Genomic DNA, 19540 nt, shown 5'->3' with positions numbered 1-19540 from the left:
AGGGAGAGAGAGAGAGCGCTCCCCAGCTATCTAGCAGAGCCCAGTCAAAGCTCAGACGCAGAAACTCACTTGTCTCCTATTTGTGTGACAGGGGCCCAACCACCTGGGCAACCATGTGCTGCCCCCGAAGATGTGTTTCAGCAGTAAGCTGGAACTGGCAGTGAAGATGGGACTGGAATGTAATGTAGGCATCTAGTGTGGACTTAACCACTGTACCAAACATTTATTTTTCCCAACCCAAACCCTATTTTAGGTCTTTTAAATTTTTTGCTGAAAAACATACAAGTAAGCTCTATAATCAACATTTACCTGTAAAATTCCAAGTGCACTTTGGCATCTTCCAGTAAAAATGTGCAGCTGAACTCTAAATAAAAGAGATTCTAAAAGCTGAAATGACAGAATATCTGAAGCTTCCCGCTTGGACGCTCCCATCAGAAACTCCACCATTTTCTCACAAACATAATCCTTTTCTTCAAATGTGCTCTCTAGGTGTAGAAACTGCCCAAAAGGTGTTTCATATAATTAATTCTGCTTAGTAAGAATAAACCAAAACTACAGATCTTCACAACTCATTAAGAAACTATATCAAATAATAAATCCATAATTTCTGTGGAAAGGATAATATTATTTCCCCTTTTATCACATGTTGCAAAGTACAATCAGATTAAAAAAGAAAACATTACAGAAGGTTTATGATCAGACATAATTTATGTTGCTCGGGTTTCTGATTTACTAAAATTCTAACAGCATGTATATTAAGAATGTTTAGCAAAACAAATTAGAGGCCAGGTAACCTAAAGGAAAACTCTTACATCTTCTGACTATTTCACAACCTGTAAGTTCTTGTAGTGTACAACATTACCTATTACTTTGGCTCAAAAATCACACACTGAGCATCCGATCTATACACTAACAAATCTACCCACTATGTGAATTCACAGTCTAAAATAGTAAGCTCATTCATCATAAGATTACCAGGTATTTGATTCCCAATCTATGTTAGCAAGTGCATCTGATAGTTACCAATGTCTGTCAAAACTTAACACTCTATTTGATCCCAAGCACAGATTATACAAATTTGACAAGTAATGTGCAGCTTTATATTTCACAAGCATATCAATTATGTTATGTTTAGCTAAGAATAATCTTACTCTCTGAGAGAAAGAATATTTTTTCTCACCAAATTTTTTATTTGGTCAGCAGCTGACAGTGTGAATTACAGATTAGGATGATTTTCATAAAAGCAAGTAATAAAAGAAAGCCAAAACACTTTCTGGCATCCACAATTTTTATCAATTATAATATTTGCTTTAGAAACTCTACAAAAATACACTTTACCAAAAACAAAACTGTGTAAGAAAAGGCAACAGCAAAATACTTAATGATATTGCATTTGCTTCCTTACTAGTAAAGTTATAAAAAAAATATATATATATATCAACTCACTGTTTTTTTCACACTTATTTTAAATTAATACTAATATACTAATTAACATTTAAGAATCCCTAAAAAAACATGGCGACACACACTGCGATGTTTTCTACTCACAGTCCAAAAGCTTTGATAGTCGGGAGCGTACTCAACAGCTGTTTCACACATTTCCTGCACTTCCTCCTTGGTTCCTCTTTTAGAGAACAACCTGAGATAATGGCACCAAATTTCTGGGTTGTCTTTGTTGTTTTCCAGTGCTCGTGCCAGAACATTTAAAGCTGAATCCAAGGATTCTGAACATGGCCTATATATTTAAAAGAAATAGCAAGTGTTCTTTAAAATGGTGCTTGAAATGTTCAACAGGATTCATTTAATGATTCAATTTCTCAAATTCCAGTTTCTATTAGAACCTGTCAAGAAGCCAAAATCACACAACTGGGTAATAAATTAGATTTAAAATCACAGGTGTCCAAAAAGATTCTGATGTCCCCTTTTAAGTGGATTTTTAAGTAAGCATTTACCACAGACAGAAACACAGCATTATGAAACTACAAGATTATCAACTTCAAATGTGCTTCATGTCCATATTCAGCAACACCTTTTATGATTTACATTATTCAAGAACAGGGAAAGTTAAACAATTCTCTTCAAGGCCAGCCACTACCAACACAAAATATCAAAGCTTTCAATATAAAGTTCTTTTCAACGGTCAAGGGCTTGCTATCTCTTGGAGAAGATAATTCTCTCTCATGATCTTATTCATAAAATAATGTACAGTTCTTTTGGCCTTCACTCGTAAATGAGTCAGAAAAGAAAACACTGTAATTTACCTCATTAAAATGGAAATGACACACTTCGGAAAGTTAATAGTACCATATTCAGACATGTATTTTATTAGCACTCTGTGGTACTGCCTCATTTAAAAGATTTTAAACCAAGTTTTAAGGTAATCAAACATATCAAGTAGCCTGTGAATAAACTCAACTTCAACTATGATCATAACATGAAATAGAGTGCATCATAAAATATCTTCCTTTTGATGGTTTACATAGGATCAGCAAGCTAAGTCTATTTCTAGAAATAGTTTTAATGGAACACTACCCAATTCATTTACAAAATGCCTAACATTGTTGTTTTCTCATTGCAACACCATAGAACAGTAATGACAGACCATGTAGCTTACAGGCCTGAATTATTTACTTAGCGATTATCCCTACTATCAAATAGAAGTCAGAGTGTGTGCTATGCAACTACAGCTAATAATCATGACACAGACTGATCTTATTCAGATCTTTATAATGTAATATTGAACACTAAGGAGACCATACACCAGAAGGCTTTGATAAGCTTTATACCTCCATTGCAAGTTATTTTAAGATTATACTTACTCACTATAATGAATTTTCAATTCTTAAAAAAACTCATTCTTCTGAAACTCAGAATTCCATTTTAACTAATTCTGTTTTGAAAATAGTCTATTAAAGTTAAAACTTAGTGCAACGTATTATCCATTTTCCTAAGACACTAACTAGAGATTTAATATCAAACTTGTCTAATAACTCTTAAAATATCAAGGTAACTTGATTATCATAGGCAAAATAAACTTAAACAGAAATATATAAATGTGCAAGTTTACACAAAGATTTGAAATCGGCTTACCCCTCATTTTGATTCAAGTACTTGTATGCAAGCTTGAGCCAAAGCTGGACATGAGAAGGATTTTCAAGCACACTGGCTTCTAAATTTGCAATATCATCAGTCTCATTTGTAAAGTATCTGACATCATCTGGAGTAACAACTGTGTCCAAAGCTGGAACATTTATTCGGGTCTCTGGCTTGAAGGCTATAAGGAATAGTATCATTAGTTTCTTATTTCTTTATATCACAAACTCAACAAAAAGTTGGGCTCAACTTCAAAATTATCTAAAAATCTTCTCTGTATCATTCCATCTTTAGTATATGTGCTGCCGAATTGAGCACAAAATTATCTAAAAATCTAAAGATCCTAATTATGTGGTCACTCATGATTATAAGGTACAGCTATCTATTAATTGCCGACCAGACACTTCTCAGAGTCAAAAGATATTAAACATCATACAGACATTGGGACTCTGCTGGCATATTTTCAGTATAATCGCCCTATTTGAAGTTTAAGTGATACCAGAAATAAATCACATTTGTCTGGTTACAATTAAAACACTAATTCAAAGTTATAACCGATGAAGATGATTTAGTCTACTAGATATAGAGAAAAAGTGTATCACTTGGCTATTCATTTTGAATATACTTCATGTCTGAAAGCAACCCAAGAAGGAAACAGGTCAGCAGGGTTCTCAAATAATATCTGAACATCCCAATGTACTTTTGAAAATATCCAAAGTAGCCATATTAACCAAGTGCTATTTCTTGCATTCACTGGGAAAGGAACAAGATTTTAAAACATCCTTGCAAAGTCAGAATCAAGTCTGCACAATCAATAACTATACTATCCAAAACAACATTAGTATCAATCAGTGTTAAGAAAATAAAAAATAGGCTAGTATATAAACCAAAAGATTAGGCACATGTTTAAACAAAGAGCACCACAAGTTAGTAATTCCGGTCTTAAGCTACATGTCTCACCATACTTAATTGGTCCTGTAGACTGTTCATCGTCACTGCTGAAGCTATTCTCAGAAGCAGGTTTTCTCCAAAACTTTGGCTTCCACTTTCTTTTTTCTTTGTACGTTGTAAATGGAGGTACTAAAGTTGACAGTAGAAGACTATTAGTTAACATAGCAAGTATTTTATTTCAAAAGTCACCCAAGAAATATTTTAAAAAGGATCTATTATGAGCCCAGCATGATGGCTCAGTTGACTATTCCTCCCCTTGCAAGGATGGGAATCCCATATGGGCACCAGTTCTCATCACAGCTGCTCTACTTCCATCCACTCCCTGCTGTGGCCTAGGAAAGCAGCAGAGGATGGCTTAGGCCCTCAGGCCTCCAGACCCACATAGAAGAACCGCATGGAAGAACCGGAGAAGGCTCTGATCTCCCAGCCTCAAATAGGCTCAGCTCCAGCCATTGTGGCCATTTGAAGAGTGGACCGGTGGATGAAGGATCTTACTCTTTTGTTGCTCCTCTCTAGAGCTGTCTTTCCAATAAAAACAAATCTAAATATATATATATATAAAAACAAACTCAAACCTATAGCTATTCTATGCTGTTAGAACTGACATATAGTTGATCAAAGGACATAATGCAACAGCATCTGCAGTAAATACAAACTAAAAACTAAAAGGTTCTTTGCAAGATACCCACACATATGTACTTACTATGACCTTTACTTTCATTGACATTACTAACTAGGAGAACAGCCATCTGGTCTACTGACATTCGATCCTTGTTGACTCCAAATAGCTTCTCAACGTATTTATCTGAAACAAGAGCACCACCATCTTCATAAGAAATATCAATTACAGAGATCAGGCTAATTAAAGAGTATAAATAAAGAATGGTCTAAGAATTAATGATGAGTCAAGAATACTTATGTCCTTTTTGTAGTTAAGGCCCACATTAATTCTAATGGCAAATCACACTAAACATGAGCCTATCTGGGCTGAAAAACAATTATTTCTTGAAGTTAAACAATAAAGATGTTAAAGTCCCAGACTGGAATTGATACAATACATTCAAGGACTTCGCAATCACTCTGAGTTGCAATAATACTAAATTTTAGTAAATTGCCTTAATTCCCAAAGATATACAGTTCTAAATGCTCTTTTTGACACACAATCTGAGGAAAAGCTTAACAGTATTTGCTCATGATGTCTGAGAGTAACATACACTCTCTTTAAGATCAAAAGGAATGCAGTTCTGCTGCTTCATCATAAAATTTAAAATTACAGCCATCTTAACTTCCAGTCTTGCTGTATTTTTTATAACAGACCCATACTAGTACCGTTTTTACAAGTTCTATCCAAGCAGGTTAATGTTTTCTCCTAATAAAATTATTTCAATGAGCTCTGCCCTAAGGGCTTCCAGCAATAATGGAAAGCTCAAGTCAATGCTGTCCTTCTGCACGCACTAGCCACTTACAGCTGACAAACTCAGGATAGGTGGCTACTGTGACTGACAAATTTAGTAGCACAGGTTCATTTAAATTTAAATAGTCACATGTCATTAGTGGCTGGACATTAACAGAAGTACCTGAAATATCACAGGTGAATGTACTGAATTATGGCTACTTAAGCAACTAAATACAAGTTTTTACACTTTCACTTAGGGAAAACCAAGAAGTCTGAATACCTGCTGCAGCAGCAATTTCCTCATCAGTGTTTGTGTCTGAAGAACCAATCAAAGACAGATTATATGATAGAATGTCCTGGAATAGCTGTTTCCGGTTAAGTGTATAATCTTGTGTATGCTGCCTAAAATGAAAAAAAAAAAAAAAATTAGGTAATCCTGTACATGTTAAAGTTAAGCAAAAAAATCATATACTTTAAATTGTTAACAACTACTCACCATTGGCAATCATCATCATTACACGTTCCAGTTAAGTCAAACCGGCAGAAACACTGATCTGGTTCAATCATGTTACTGTGAGTCACAGAGCTGAGGGGTCGTTTTTCCTTTGTTCGATAGTATGGACTAAATCTACAAGAGAGCGGAGAGCAATATTATGCTCTGCAAATATTCCTCAGACAACTAGGAAAATCTTAAAATTTCTTTCTTAATTTCTACACCCTAAACTATTTGGCTAGGTAATATAAACTCTAGAAATCAGTCAAAATATCAAGTGCTAGAAACAAGATACATTGATATTGAGAATACAAACAATCTGAAACAAAACTTCCTGTATTTTCAAAGTAATATTTAAACTTCATGATACAACGCTGCACTACATAATACCAGTATTGGTATTTCTTGCATATATTATCAGCCAACACAAAAAACTACTTAGCAAAAAAAAAAAAAGACCTTCCACCTGCTAATTGTAATTGCTCTACAAATTAACTATAAAATCACACTCCACAGCTTACAGCTTATACAGATCTAAACGCTCTGCGGGACAACCGTCCACAAAGTTAATTACCTGAGAGAGCCTAAGCTAATTTTACGCAGCTGGCTAACATTCTCCTTAAACTTAACTGCAGTAAATTTAAAACCAAAATGTAATAATCCTCACCAGACTTTACTTGTTCCAACAGCTCTGACAAAAACCCAGAATTCTTCACATTACCCCTGGCATTATTAATAGAATAATCCTGAAATCACAACTTAGTAAATTTTTCATTTATACCTGTAAGACTTAAAAACTAGAAGAGGACTATGGTAGGGTCTGAAAGGACATGGCTTCCCTTCTGCTGTTTTACTTTGTGTTGTGACAAAATCCACATCCACAGAAATCTCCTGCAAAAGACCGTAAAAATTTTTAAGAAAAATAAGGCTGGGTGAATTCTTGACCATATAAAGACGATGAAATACCTAGTTACCTGACCACACAAAACATTTTCTGTATTCCCTTTGGTCTTTAAAATCAGTTGCTTTAAGCTGTCAGCTTTTGAATATAGTTTCTGCAATTCACCAATCTTTAACCCTAGAAAAAGTTCTGACTTTTCTACAGAATTTTTACTAAGCTTGTTTATACATTCTTTATTAGGTGTATCAGTGTGCTTAAGATTAGGCTTAGTAAAAGAGTTTGATTCTAAGAAGGATCGTCTTCGTTCTCTGTTTGAATCAGACAAAATTTCATCATCAACATCATTTTCTTCAGTGTCCAATGTTAATTTATCCTGTGTCAGATCATGAAGTGAAGGCTGAGGTAAAGAAAATTCAGGCTCCTCTTCCACAACTGAAGCCATGCTTTGCTGTTCCTTTTCTTTAAGGGCTTGGGCTTCTTTTAATTTTTGGATTTTCAGCGCATATTCATATTCCAGCTTTTGTAATCGTCTTTTTTCCATAGCAATTAGTTCTGCTGAATGTTTTCTTGGACTTGATATTGGTGAATTGTCCAGTCTCATTATTTTGTTAGGCTAGAGGAAGAATAATAGGCATATTTTATATCACTGTCATATTTGTAAACAATTCTTGGTAAGATAACTGTGTTATTCCAACAAGATAATTGATGGTAATATTACAAAAGTGAAACAATAAAAGCAATAGAACAAAGTTTACCTGGCTTGAATTTCTAACCCTGGGTGCTGCCTCCAGCCTCCTGCTGATACAGATCCTGAGGAAGCAGCAGTGATGGCTCAAGCATGTTGTGTGTGTGAACGCACGTGTGTGCACCGCTATAAGAGCCTCGTAATTTTTAAAAATATGCATTCCATTTAAAGATTTAATACTACACCCTGTGAACTTAATATTCTTAGCACCATACACATTTTATACAGTCAAGTTTCATAATAATCTTGTTTTGCAAAAGTTTTGCACAAGCAACTTACTCCAAGATGATCTTGCTCCAGCTTACGTTTTCCTATTTCTTTACTAGCCACTGCCTTTGCCCGAGCAAGCTCCTCACCATATTTTAGAGTCAAAGCTTTCTTAATTGTAACACGTTGTTGAACTCTGTGAATCTGAAAATACAAGAGAATTTGGATAATGTAAATGAAAACCTTAAGAGAAGAAGCATTTTCCTTTAACACTCATCAGCATTAAGGCATTCAATTGAAAATGAAAATATTATGATATTGATCTAGTGAAAAACTATAGCTTGAATATATTTTGATGATTTTTAGCTTAAAGGTTTTTTTCTTCTAGACAATTTAGCTTACAAAAATGTGTGGTTAACATAAGACTATAATATCTTAAAAACAACTTACCTGTTCCTGAAGCTTTTTCAAAAACACCCTGCTGACACTAAGAATTTTCTCTGTTGCTTGGAGCTGTTCTGTAAGTTTGGTAATTTTTGTTTCAGCATTTCGAACAGATTCCTTCTTCTTTGCTTCTTGGTGCACTAGATTCCTTAAAACAGATTCATCTTTCATCAAGAGAATCCTAAGAGAGAAATAACAACATTTCTTATTGTTTTTCATACTAGTGAGCTGGTATCATCAGAATAACTTTTTTCAATAGTGGATTATAAAAAAAAAATCATATGAAGGTGACAGTGTAAAGGACAAATATGCTGCTATTCTCCAACCACATAGGCATTCAACTGCCACTATTTCATCTTATAAAAATAATTATTGGCCTGACTTTTCCTTTTTAAAATGTGCATTTTACATTTTAATTATTCAAAAGGCAGAGTTAGAGATTAGGAAAGAGGGCTTCACCTCCTGATTCACTCCAAAATGGCTGTAATGGGCAGGGCTGTACCAGATCAACGCCAGGAGCCAGGAGTTTCATCTGGGTCTCCCACACGGGTACAGAGCCCAAGCACTTGAGCTATCTTCTGCTGTCCTCCCAGACGCATTAGTCCAGAGCTGAAGTGGAGCAGCCAGGACTCTAAGCAGCACCCATTTGCAATGCTAGTGCTCTAAGCAGCAGCTCAAAGTGCCACATCACAGAACAGCCACAAGGCACACCTTACCATTACTGATTTATCATAGCTCAAGATACTTTTTCTTTCTGAATAAGGCATCAAAAGCTGAGAAATCTTATACATAATATGATAGCTATCATGAGACAAATACTCAAAACTGAAGTATTTGTAAACATTATCTTAAAGCATATTTTATTTTCTTCAGCATAATGTCTTGTTCTAATGAGTAAAAACAGATTTGTATTGTAACATCAAATCTTACATAATCACTATATCCTTTGGATATCCCTAATACCTTACTAAAAACACTCTAATTTATATCATTTTTCATGATTTTAGAACATGAAATACCAGGGAACCCATATGCTAGAAATGAAACTTGCATTTTCTTTTCCTCAGTTAACCAAAGATGAATGAACTTTTGAAGGGTGTTTTAAAAACCGTAATGTGTTTACAAACCATTAATGGGGCAACACTGTGATGCAGCAGGGTAAGCTGCTTTAGCGTCCCCTATTGGAGTGCCAGTTTCAGTCCTGGATACTCTGCTTCCAATTCAGCTTCACACTAAGGTGCCAAGGACAGGACCGGCCTCTGCTAGCACACAGGAGACCTGGAGAAGGGCCCTGCCCCTGGGCTCAGCCTGGGCCAACCATGGCTGTTTAGACCACTTGGGAGTAACCACCAGACAACCTTTCTCCCTTTCCTTCACTCTCTGGCACTTTGCCTTTCAAATAATAATATCTTTTAAAAAGTAAAGGTTATTAGTTATTTTTCAACATGAAAATTAATTCATCACTTCAATTATTTGTTACCATCACTGTTCAAAGTTTAAGAACTAATTAGGATAGAAAAAGTCCTACAGTACTTGTACAGAACTTCCTCTTCCATCTGTGTATAAAAAGCAAGCTGTCAGAACAAGGCTTAGGAAGCACTGATGGTAAGCAAACCCGTCCTGCTCTTCAACAACTAACAATTTCAGGGTGCTCGGAGTGAAAAAAAATACATACTCATAATAGCATGATTTATTATTTTTTCATATACGAGGCTACATCAGAAAATTCAGAGATAAATGAAACTGGAGAACAAGTTGGTCCTGGTACAATAAAATACACACTCTCAGACTTTTGGAAGGACCTAGATATGCACTAACAAGTAAATTCTATCATTCAATATGCTCTTCCTGCGAAGCTTCACACATATTCCCATGTTTTTTTTTCAAACACCATTTGAACAGCAAAGCAATTTCCGTTGTTTTGGTTTTTTTTCCTTTCATTTGTGACACAGTTTACTAGGCACTGGGGGTCTCCCTGCCTGTTGTTCTCCTTTCCAGTCTTACAGTAGGTGTATTTCATGTACTCTCAGAAGTCTGTCATAGAGGTGTCTCCCAACAATGTAGATTATCACAGCAAAGCAATTTCAAAGAACCCAAGATACTATCTAAATATACCATATGTCTTACTGTTCAGATTTTTCCCATCACTGAAGCCCACTTTTACCAAAATTAAAATATGCTTCCAATGATGGTCTGGTCAAAAATATTTCTAAGCTTTTACAGAAAAATTTCCAAGCTGGAGTTTCACAACTATTTTTAGCAATGGATCAGCCATATATAAGACCGAAGGAAATAGCTTTCAAAGGTTTTGGATTTTTATTTGAAGATTGTCTATTACCATACGTAAATATGCAGTACAAAAAAATAATAAGCAAATCCATACTAAGATATGGATTTGTAATTTTTCTACATTTATTAATGATATACAACAGTGTGTTCCTTTAGAATAGCAATCATTACATACACAAAGTATTTAACCAAATAATGAGGCTCACCTATGTTTTTTAAGTTTTGCTTCTGCATCTCTAACTTGTTTAGTAACCATCGCTATTCTTCCAATCCCGTCAATTTCTACATCAGAGTTTGCTGGGGATGAAGAACTTGTCCTCAGCTGGTCTGACTTAATCAAACGCTGTTTCTCGCGGCTGAAATAAGATAGTTGAATTACACCAAAGAATAAAGGGAAACTACATTTTTTGTCCTAAAAATATTGATAACAGCTATAATGATGACTAATGGTTACAATGATGACCAATATGTTGTAGTCCAAGATGACAGTGTACAGTTTATTTTGAGCACTTTTATCTTTTTCAAAGTTTATTCTATTTCAACACATCAGAGTATTCAAGTCTCTGGATGATCACTTGGCTCCCCCTTCTGCGAGTTACAAGAATACCAACTGTGCATCTAGGATAAACTATCATTATCAATTTCCAGTGGCAATAAACTTTATAGACTAAGAGAAGTTTTATAAACAGCATATACCTTTAAGGTGAACTGCACAACATGGTACTTACTTGGCAATCTCTTCCTTTAACAATCTATATTCAATCTTTTTTTCTTCAGGCAAAGCTTCAGGTGTTCGCAAAGGATCATTTTCTTTTTCAGATTTTGGAGGTACTTTTGGTTTTGAAGCTTGCTAAAAAACAAATAAGAAACCAGTCACATCAACAGCTTTCTCAACAGTTCCACAAGGATGTTTTTATCTTACATAGCAATTCAGTGTACACTAATGTATTTAGAAATTAACTAATAGCTTTAGCAAATTCTTATACTTTTTTTTTTCAAAACCAATGCTTGCTTTTAATTCCCAACTCAACTGCATATTGCATTAACTAAGTAGTCAAGACTTATGGGTTGGGGTCACTGTGGCAGTTGATAAACCCAGCAGTGGCAATGGTGGCATTCCTTGTGGACACAGCTCCATGTCCCAGGTGCTCCACTTTAGATACAATTCCCTGCTATTCAGCCTGGGAAAGCAGCAAAATATGGCACAAATGAATGGGCCTTTGCCACCCATGTGCAAGACCTCAGTGAAGCTGCCAGCTCCTGATTTTGGCTTGGCACATCTCTGACATTGCACTTAACTGGGATGTGAACCAGCAAATGGAAGATGTCTTTGTCTCTCTCTATCCTTTACATTCAAATAATTAAAAAAGAAAGAAAATTTACAGGTAAATCATGGAACTAATCCACATCTACATACTGTTCCAATCGGGAAAAAGGTTAGATTATACATTTCAATAAAAACTGTCCTGTTAAGAACACAGTCACAACACAATGCAGTTCTTGCATACACAGTACAACAATCCACTCAATTTTACCGACTGAAAAAGGAACCAGTCTACTGGATACTCATACAAGGGGACTTCTAATAGTAAAATCTACTAATTTAACACCTGCTTTACACACAAATACACTTTAATAGCTTTCAAACAATTTATCTTTCTTTTCCTATTTCATTACTGTACTTACCTCAGCAGTTCGTCTTGCTTCTTTGATCATGGACTCTAATCCACCAAAAACAGTATTTGTTGACTTGGAAGCTTCTCCATCAGATTCACTATCATCCGAGTCATTCAGTGTTACAACGACTGATTTATGCTTTGGAAGCTACAAAGGTAAACAGTTTTTACTCTAAATAACAAAGGTATGTCTGTTCTTTATTATCACATTTAACTACTTTAGTTTCAATAAAGAAAAAGCTGGAGTGGGAGGCCTACAGTAGGTAGTCTATGGTTCCTTCTGGTCACACCAATACTGGGGATATGCCAAAGCAGAAATTGTTCTATTTTCTTAAAGTCTTTTCCCAAACTATCACAATCATCTTCCTCATTAAATTTTTATTTTATCTACCTTTGTAAAATAAGCAAAACACAATCTGAATGCTTTAAAAAAAAAAAAAAAGGAAGAAGTTGGCGTTATGGCTCAGCTAGCTACTCCTCTGTCTTCAAGCACTGGGATTCCATATGGATGCAAGTTTGTGTCACAGCTACTCCACTCCTGATCCAGCTCCTGCCTATGACTTGAGAAGGCAGCAGAGGATGGCCCAAACTCTTGGGACCCTGCACCTGCATGGGAGATCTGAAAGAAGCTCCTGGCTCCAGATCAGTTCAACTCTGTCTACTCTGCCACTTGGGAGTGAACCAGTGGATGAAACATGTCTGTCTCTTCTCTGTATATCTGCCTTTTCAAGAAAAATAAACACATCATAAGAAAAAAAAGGAAAATGATTTGAACAATTCTACATAATAATTAAACTTTAGTCTTTGTGATTTTATACAAAATACAAGTTGCTGAAGGTGGTTTACTTAACAAAAGCAAGATTTTAACTTAGCTTTGCTCTGCTTCTTTTACTCTGAAGTCATTCAAAAACTAGATTGAGCAGCTGGTGCTATAGCACAGCACGTTCGGAGACCGCCCACGAGGCTGGTTTCACACGTGCACCAATTCAAGTCCCACTGCTCCTCTAATCAAGTTCCTAAGCAAGCAGTTGAGCATGGCCCAAATACTTGAGCTTCTGTTTCTTATGCGGGGACCAAGATGGATTTTAGCCTCTTGACTTCAGCCTGGCCCAGACCCAATTCCTAAAGCTATTTGGAAACTGAATGAGTTTGTCTCTCTTTTCTCATTCCCTCTCAAATAAATAACTATTTAAAACAAAGCAAAAACAAAAACTCATTTTGACTTCCTTAACATAGAGAAATATGCATAACAATTCTTTCATGACAAAGAGGACTAACATGGAGCCCAGCACGGTAGTCTATTGACTAAAGGCTGCGCCTTACATGTACTGGGATCCCACATGGGCACCAGTTCTAATCCCGGCAGCCCCACTTCCCATCCAACTCCCTGTCTGTGGCCTGGAAAAGCAGTCGAGGATGACCCAAAACCTTGGAACCCTGTACCCCCGGGGGAGACCTGGAAGAGGCTCCTGGCTCCTAGCTTCAGATTGGCTCAGCTCCAGCTGTTATGGCCACTTGGGGAGTGAACCATCCAATGGAAGATCCTCCTCTTTGTATATCTGCCTTTCTAATAAAAATAAAATAAACCTTAAAAAGAAAAAAGAAAGATGACAGATATGGTCATTGTCTGAAAAATACAAGCAAAGCATAAAAAAGATGGGAGAAACTTTAAAAAAAAATCTGTTAAAACTGGCCCCAGAAGACATAAAATCTAAATGATCCAATTTCTATTAAAAAGGGCTGAGGGAGAGGGAGAAGCTGAAGAAATGGCGGAAGGAAATATGTCATTTATAATACTTCTCCAACTACACTGTAAAATTCTAGCCAGTTTTCTAGCTAACATGCTTTCATTAATAATAATTTTTTAAATTGTATTTATTTGTGATAAGACACGTATACATAAAATAACCTTAGGGGTAGTGAAGAAGCATACTGTCTTACAAAATCCTCATAAGCTACTTGAACAGAAGTAACTTTTTTTTTTTTTACCGAGATCACAGTTCGTGGAAGACGAGGTCCTCTGTGGAACTTTGGATTCTGTATCCTAGGCTGAGATACTGTATTAATACTGACAATTGACAAATTGCTTCTTGGCACAGGTTGTGAATTGTTCAGAACTGGAGGTGAGGGTGGATCACTATTACTGGATGTTTCCTAAATAAGGAAGGAACAGACATCAAACATTTGTAAGGAAGGAAGGAAAACGGAAAAAAAAAAAAAAAAAGGAAAGAGTACCCCATAGAATTCCTGAAAACTTAAAATATTATTAGAATTCACCCTTACTTTACTTTAAAAAAAGCAAGAAATCTCAAATTAACTAGGGGAAAAAATTAGATCAATCTAAAACTTAACTCAAGAGCACCACCTAGAGATTAAGGTATCCAAATTACCTCCGGCTTAAACGCTCTCTTATTGGCTAAGGATTTTAGCAGCTCTTCTCTAAGCAACATTTCTTCCTCCTCTTCCTCATCTGCAAAAGGTGGCTTTGGTGGCTGCTCCGGGTCTTCAGGAGGGAGTGGTGGCAGGGGTGGGAGAGGAGGGAGGGGGTCGCAAACACACAAGCCTTCTGTGTAAGGCTGGTTCAGAGGGGGCACAGACTGTTTTTAGAAAGAAAAAACAATTTCATGGCAAGTTTTACCAACTCCAAATGACTCTCAGAAGATACATTAACTTAGAAATATATAAACAGATTATTATTTTGACTGTCAGTATGTTGTAAATCTTAAAACCAACTCCGAATTTCTTATCAAATCATGAAAATAAGTATTTTTGCAAATTTAAATAAATAAATAATACTTAAGACATTTATGTACTTCAAGGTAATTACATAAACTTTTCTATTGCCATTCTTGCCTCCATTCAGCATTCTAAAAGATGCAAGAATCAAATTATACAGGTCTTTCCTTCTAAAAGACTACCTGAAAACAAGGAGATACTAACACCAAAACTATGGAATACTAAAACTTAAAAAAAAAAATCAAGAGCCAAAGGGATTCTTTTCCAGAAGTGGCAACAATCATCATAATTTTGTTAATTCCTGGTAAAACAGCTTCTTACATATGATCTACAAAGAAGCCTTTTCACATAATCCCGAGTTCAGTATGTTTTGCTTCCAAGGCCTTCTAGGGTGCTTCTCTTGGCATTTCTCACTCTCTGCTCTGAAATGGAAACACTGGACTTTAAGCTAAAAAATATGAAATGGAAAGATTCCCTCGTACCTAAAGACACACACTCAGTTTGCTCTCTAGGTCCTCTTGGGTACAAATGATTTCAGAACTTGTGCTTTGCAATTCTGCCACTTCCTTCCTACCCTTTTTTTTTTTCCAAATAAATGGGACTGTTTAAAAATAAGTAGCTCTTTAAAGAACAAACAGGAAAAATAAACTTCTATTGGAAATTTATTTTTTTGCTAGATTTTCAAGTTAAAAATAACTATCCCTCAAAGAGAAGATAATTTGTGGAAGTATCTACTGCATGCAATCTCAAAAAAAAAAAGCCAAAGCAGAGCAGCACCAGTTTCTCATATGGGCACCTGTTCAGGTTCCAGCTGCACCATTTCCAGCCCCACTCCTGTCAACAAGCAAAGCAACGTAGGATGGCCTCAGTGCTTGGGTTCCTGCATCCATATGGGAAAGCCACCTCTGGCTGTTCTGGCCATTTGAGGAGTTTAACCAGCAGATGAAATCTCTCTTTCTCTCTCATTTTAATTCCAGCCTTTCAAATAAGTTAATCTATACTAAAAAAATTTTGATAACCAAAATAACAGATGTTATTCTGCTTTGGAATTTATTTTCTGAGTAGCTACTATCTGAGAAGCAGAGATTGAAGGAACACACTAGGTACCAAAAGAAAAAACAAGACATAAAAATCTGCTACTAGAAATTTCTACCAAATAGACAGCTTGTAAGTAAATCATCAACTTTTATTCTGTGTACTTCACAGCTATTAACTTTAATAAGCAATTCTGATCTTTTAACCCCCTCATACATAATCATTGCTTAATTATAAGCTATTTTTCTTTAAAACAAATTTCAGCAGACCCAAGGCAACACAGTAACTTTCATTAGTATCTTTTCAATTCTGACTTACAGAAACCTGAGGAGGCAGTGGTAAAGAAATAGATGGTGCTTGTGAAAAATAACCCAAAGAACATTCAGAGAAGAATGGTGGCTGTAATGGTGAAGGAGCTGTAAAAGTAAATAAATAAAACAGACGTAAGAATCTAATAACAGATTTCCACGGAATATATTAAATTTATGATATCGAGGTAGCTTCAAACTGTTTGTGCAAAACCAGAATTAAAAAGATAATATGTCATACATAAAATTTTTAGAATAATTTGCTTCTTAGAAGTATAAATATCTGCAGTATATTTGGCAAAAAGTTAAAATTTGAAAAAGCTGAGTAGAAAATGTTTTCTACTTTTTGCAAAAAAAATACTTTAAAAGCACAAAGTTATTCTATAAAAACCAAATATTTAGAATATCATGTAACTGTAAAGGCAACAAATTACAATAAGGCCATACTGAAGTATATCCCCTAATACATCGGGACACCTGTCCTTACAAGAAGTGGACAGATCCAGGGAGGAGAACACCATTTGCTGACAAAGGAAGAGACTGGAGTTACTCATCTGTAAGTCAAGGAATGTCAAGCATTAACTGCTACCACTAAAAGACGGGAAAGGGCCAGGAACAGTGCTACCAGTCTCAGGACAAGCATGGCTCTACTGATGCCTGGATGCCTGATTGCTAATTTCTAGTACTGTGAGAAAATAAGTATTTGTTAAGCTACCACAAAAAAAAGTACTAATAACACCATCAATATTTTAGAACCACAATGAAATTGACTCTGAAAATAGGAAAGTTGAATATTATAGGCAGGTTAAATAAACAACAGAAATTCAGAACAAAACACATAAACACCAGGTTGTTCTAATACAATAGCTTGAAAAGAAGCAGATTTGATAAACATCATCCAAATCTTTGCATTTTGCTTTGTTTTTATCCTAGATACACCAAAATAGGATTCTAGCTTTCATCTGTTCTTACACCATAAACAAAGGGAGACATGTGGTCTTCCAGGTGCTCTGGCTCCTAGACTGTCAAATGCGCTGTTGTCAGCCTTGATCCTGTGTTTTAAAGTACTGAGAGAATTCATCCCCCAAATCAACAAAAGCAAACCTGACTTTGAACATAAATTCAAGAGTATGCAACTTAACTGAGGTAGAGCACTGACTGGGTTCTATTCAATCTCTAAGGACCCAATGGTATCATTCTCTATCTCCAAATTCATACAAAGTATCTCCACTGGAAGGAAACAGGAAGTTTTAAAACCACAAAAGTCTATCTCTTTTTGAGTAAGGCAGATTAAATCCTGGATATGAAATATCAAGGGTTTGTTCTTTCTGAACAAATAAACAAACAAAAAAAGTGTTTTCATTTTTCCTATAATCTTCACTTTTCAGAAAAAATGGTTAACTGAGAGATAAAGACGCTATTTGTTATGTTATTTAAAGCTTAATTAGAAACATCTGAAAATAAAAGGAAATATTTGGAAATAATAGATATTTCATGTTTAATCTAAGTATTTAAAGATTAAATACTACTGCTGGATACCAGGTCAACAAATCTTTCATTATACACTGTTCGAGGTTTCTGAGCTGCTTAATCATCATTTACTACTTAGTTACTGTGAATATGCATTTCAAGTTTTTACTCATACCTGGAGAATTGGTTTCACTGTCTGTATCCATAGCAACTTCTTCATAGTTATCATACTGATAAATGCCTCCCCCACTATCAGTAGGCTGCTTATCTAAAGATCGTCTCAGGTCAGGATCTGAAGACTAAATGCATAACACAATTTTCTTACTTTCAACATTTTGGGTACAAATTGCAAAATAACTGTTAATCATCTTCTAGGGAACAGTATAAAAACTAATGACACTAACCTCTGCCTGTCACACTGGATCTGGAAAAATTTATGATAGGCATGCTGTGCATAACACTTTACAGCTGCAGCACTAGTCAGAAAATAAAGTCTAAAAGGTAGTACCCCAGAAAACTCCTGTATGGCCAGAGGTTAAGCCACTAAGTAATTAGCTATTCCACCGTAAAATTATACAACGTTCTTGAACACTTACAAGCTTCTTTTTGAAACTAGCAGAATAAATGCAAGTTTGACATCATTAACACTATATTAGAATATTTAGAAAAAAAATTCAAAGACGTTTTAAACACTAAAATTAATGACAGCTAAAAACCATACATTTTGAGTCAATTTTCTTGGTGCCCTGCCCTGTTTTCTCTTCTTTTTACTTACACTTTGCTCAAGAGAACATTTCTAACATCCTAACTCTCTACAATTAGGTAACTTTTTAACATTCTCAGCTCCTGAGCAGCACATTCACACCTGTATCCTTAAAGCTCAGAAATACGAGACCTGTCACTAACAGCAGAGGACCAACAGCAACAACTTTCCAGTTGACTTCCTGTCATCAGCTATATCAGTAACTTACACAGAATGTGCAGCAAATACCTGAGGGCTAAATGCGCAAGAGGGGCACAGAAGTCATTACTGTATAATGATATAACAAAACAGTCTGTATCAGTCGTTACATATTTTATTACTTTTAAAAATAAAAAAACTAATGTAATCCTACGCCTGTAATTAAGAAAACTAGCCATTTTCAGAACATGTTATCACAATTTTGCAATCATATTTTGTTCTAAAAACGAAATGATGAAAAAGCTAAGCAGCAATCTTTGCTAACCATACTTTTAGTTTCCTTTTCGTTTCTCTTTAACTATAACAGACCCATTCCTAATAAGGCCTTCCCGTTTCTCCAGGAATTACTTATACAGTAAGTTCTACCAAAAACAGGATAATTTTTTTCTTAGCTTACTGTATTTGTGAAATGGAACTACAAAGATACTGAAAACTGAGTGATGTTAAGGCCAGTACCGTGGCAAAGCCAGGGAAGCTGCCACCTGCAGCACCAGCCTCATGTATGGGGGTTTCACTTCCATTCCAACTCCATGATGACATTGCTGGGAAAGCAGGGGAGGATGGTCCAAGCAGTTAGGACCATAACCCACACGGGACATTTGGAAAAAGCTCCCAACTCCTGGTGTTGGTCTGGGCCAGCCCCAGCCACTGCAACCATTTGTGGGAGTGAACCTGCACCTAGAAGATCTCTCTGTTTCTATCTCTCCCTCTCACTGGAACTTACAAATTCAAACTTATTTTTTCTTAAGATTTATTTCTATTGGAAAGGATGATATAGAGAGAGGAGGAGAGACAGAGAGGAAGATCTTCCGTCTGATGATTCACTCCCCAAGTG

General features: G+C 35.7%; 1 protein-coding gene across 1 annotated transcript in view; it reads right to left on the bottom strand.

The window, feature by feature from the left end:
• The window catches only part of ZFC3H1 (zinc finger C3H1-type containing), a 46503-nt gene that overhangs the window by 13252 nt on the left and 13711 nt on the right, over positions 1-19540 (bottom strand). Inside the window, exons 6-23 of the mRNA XM_040981670.1 lie at positions 17920-18043; positions 16285-16382; positions 14586-14792; positions 14185-14349; positions 12206-12343; positions 11248-11369; positions 10726-10875; positions 8237-8411; positions 7859-7990; positions 6908-7447; positions 6715-6824; positions 5937-6068; positions 5721-5842; positions 4748-4849; positions 4054-4173; positions 3091-3274; positions 1549-1735; positions 310-498 (exon numbers count right to left, since the gene is read on the bottom strand). Coding sequence (XP_040837604.1) covers positions 310-498; positions 1549-1735; positions 3091-3274; positions 4054-4173; positions 4748-4849; positions 5721-5842; positions 5937-6068; positions 6715-6824; positions 6908-7447; positions 7859-7990; positions 8237-8411; positions 10726-10875; positions 11248-11369; positions 12206-12343; positions 14185-14349; positions 14586-14792; positions 16285-16382; positions 17920-18043 — 2997 coding nt within the window. The remainder of the gene's footprint in view (positions 1-309; positions 499-1548; positions 1736-3090; positions 3275-4053; positions 4174-4747; positions 4850-5720; positions 5843-5936; positions 6069-6714; positions 6825-6907; positions 7448-7858; positions 7991-8236; positions 8412-10725; positions 10876-11247; positions 11370-12205; positions 12344-14184; positions 14350-14585; positions 14793-16284; positions 16383-17919; positions 18044-19540) is intronic.

The sequence above is a fragment of the Ochotona curzoniae genome, unplaced genomic scaffold (genome assembly GCF_017591425.1).
Source record: "Ochotona curzoniae isolate NIBS_2020 unplaced genomic scaffold, NIBS_Ocur_1.0 contig_1014, whole genome shotgun sequence".
Classification (NCBI taxonomy): Eukaryota; Metazoa; Chordata; class Mammalia; order Lagomorpha; family Ochotonidae; genus Ochotona; species Ochotona curzoniae.
This window is presented reverse-complemented; position numbering and strand designations above follow the sequence as displayed.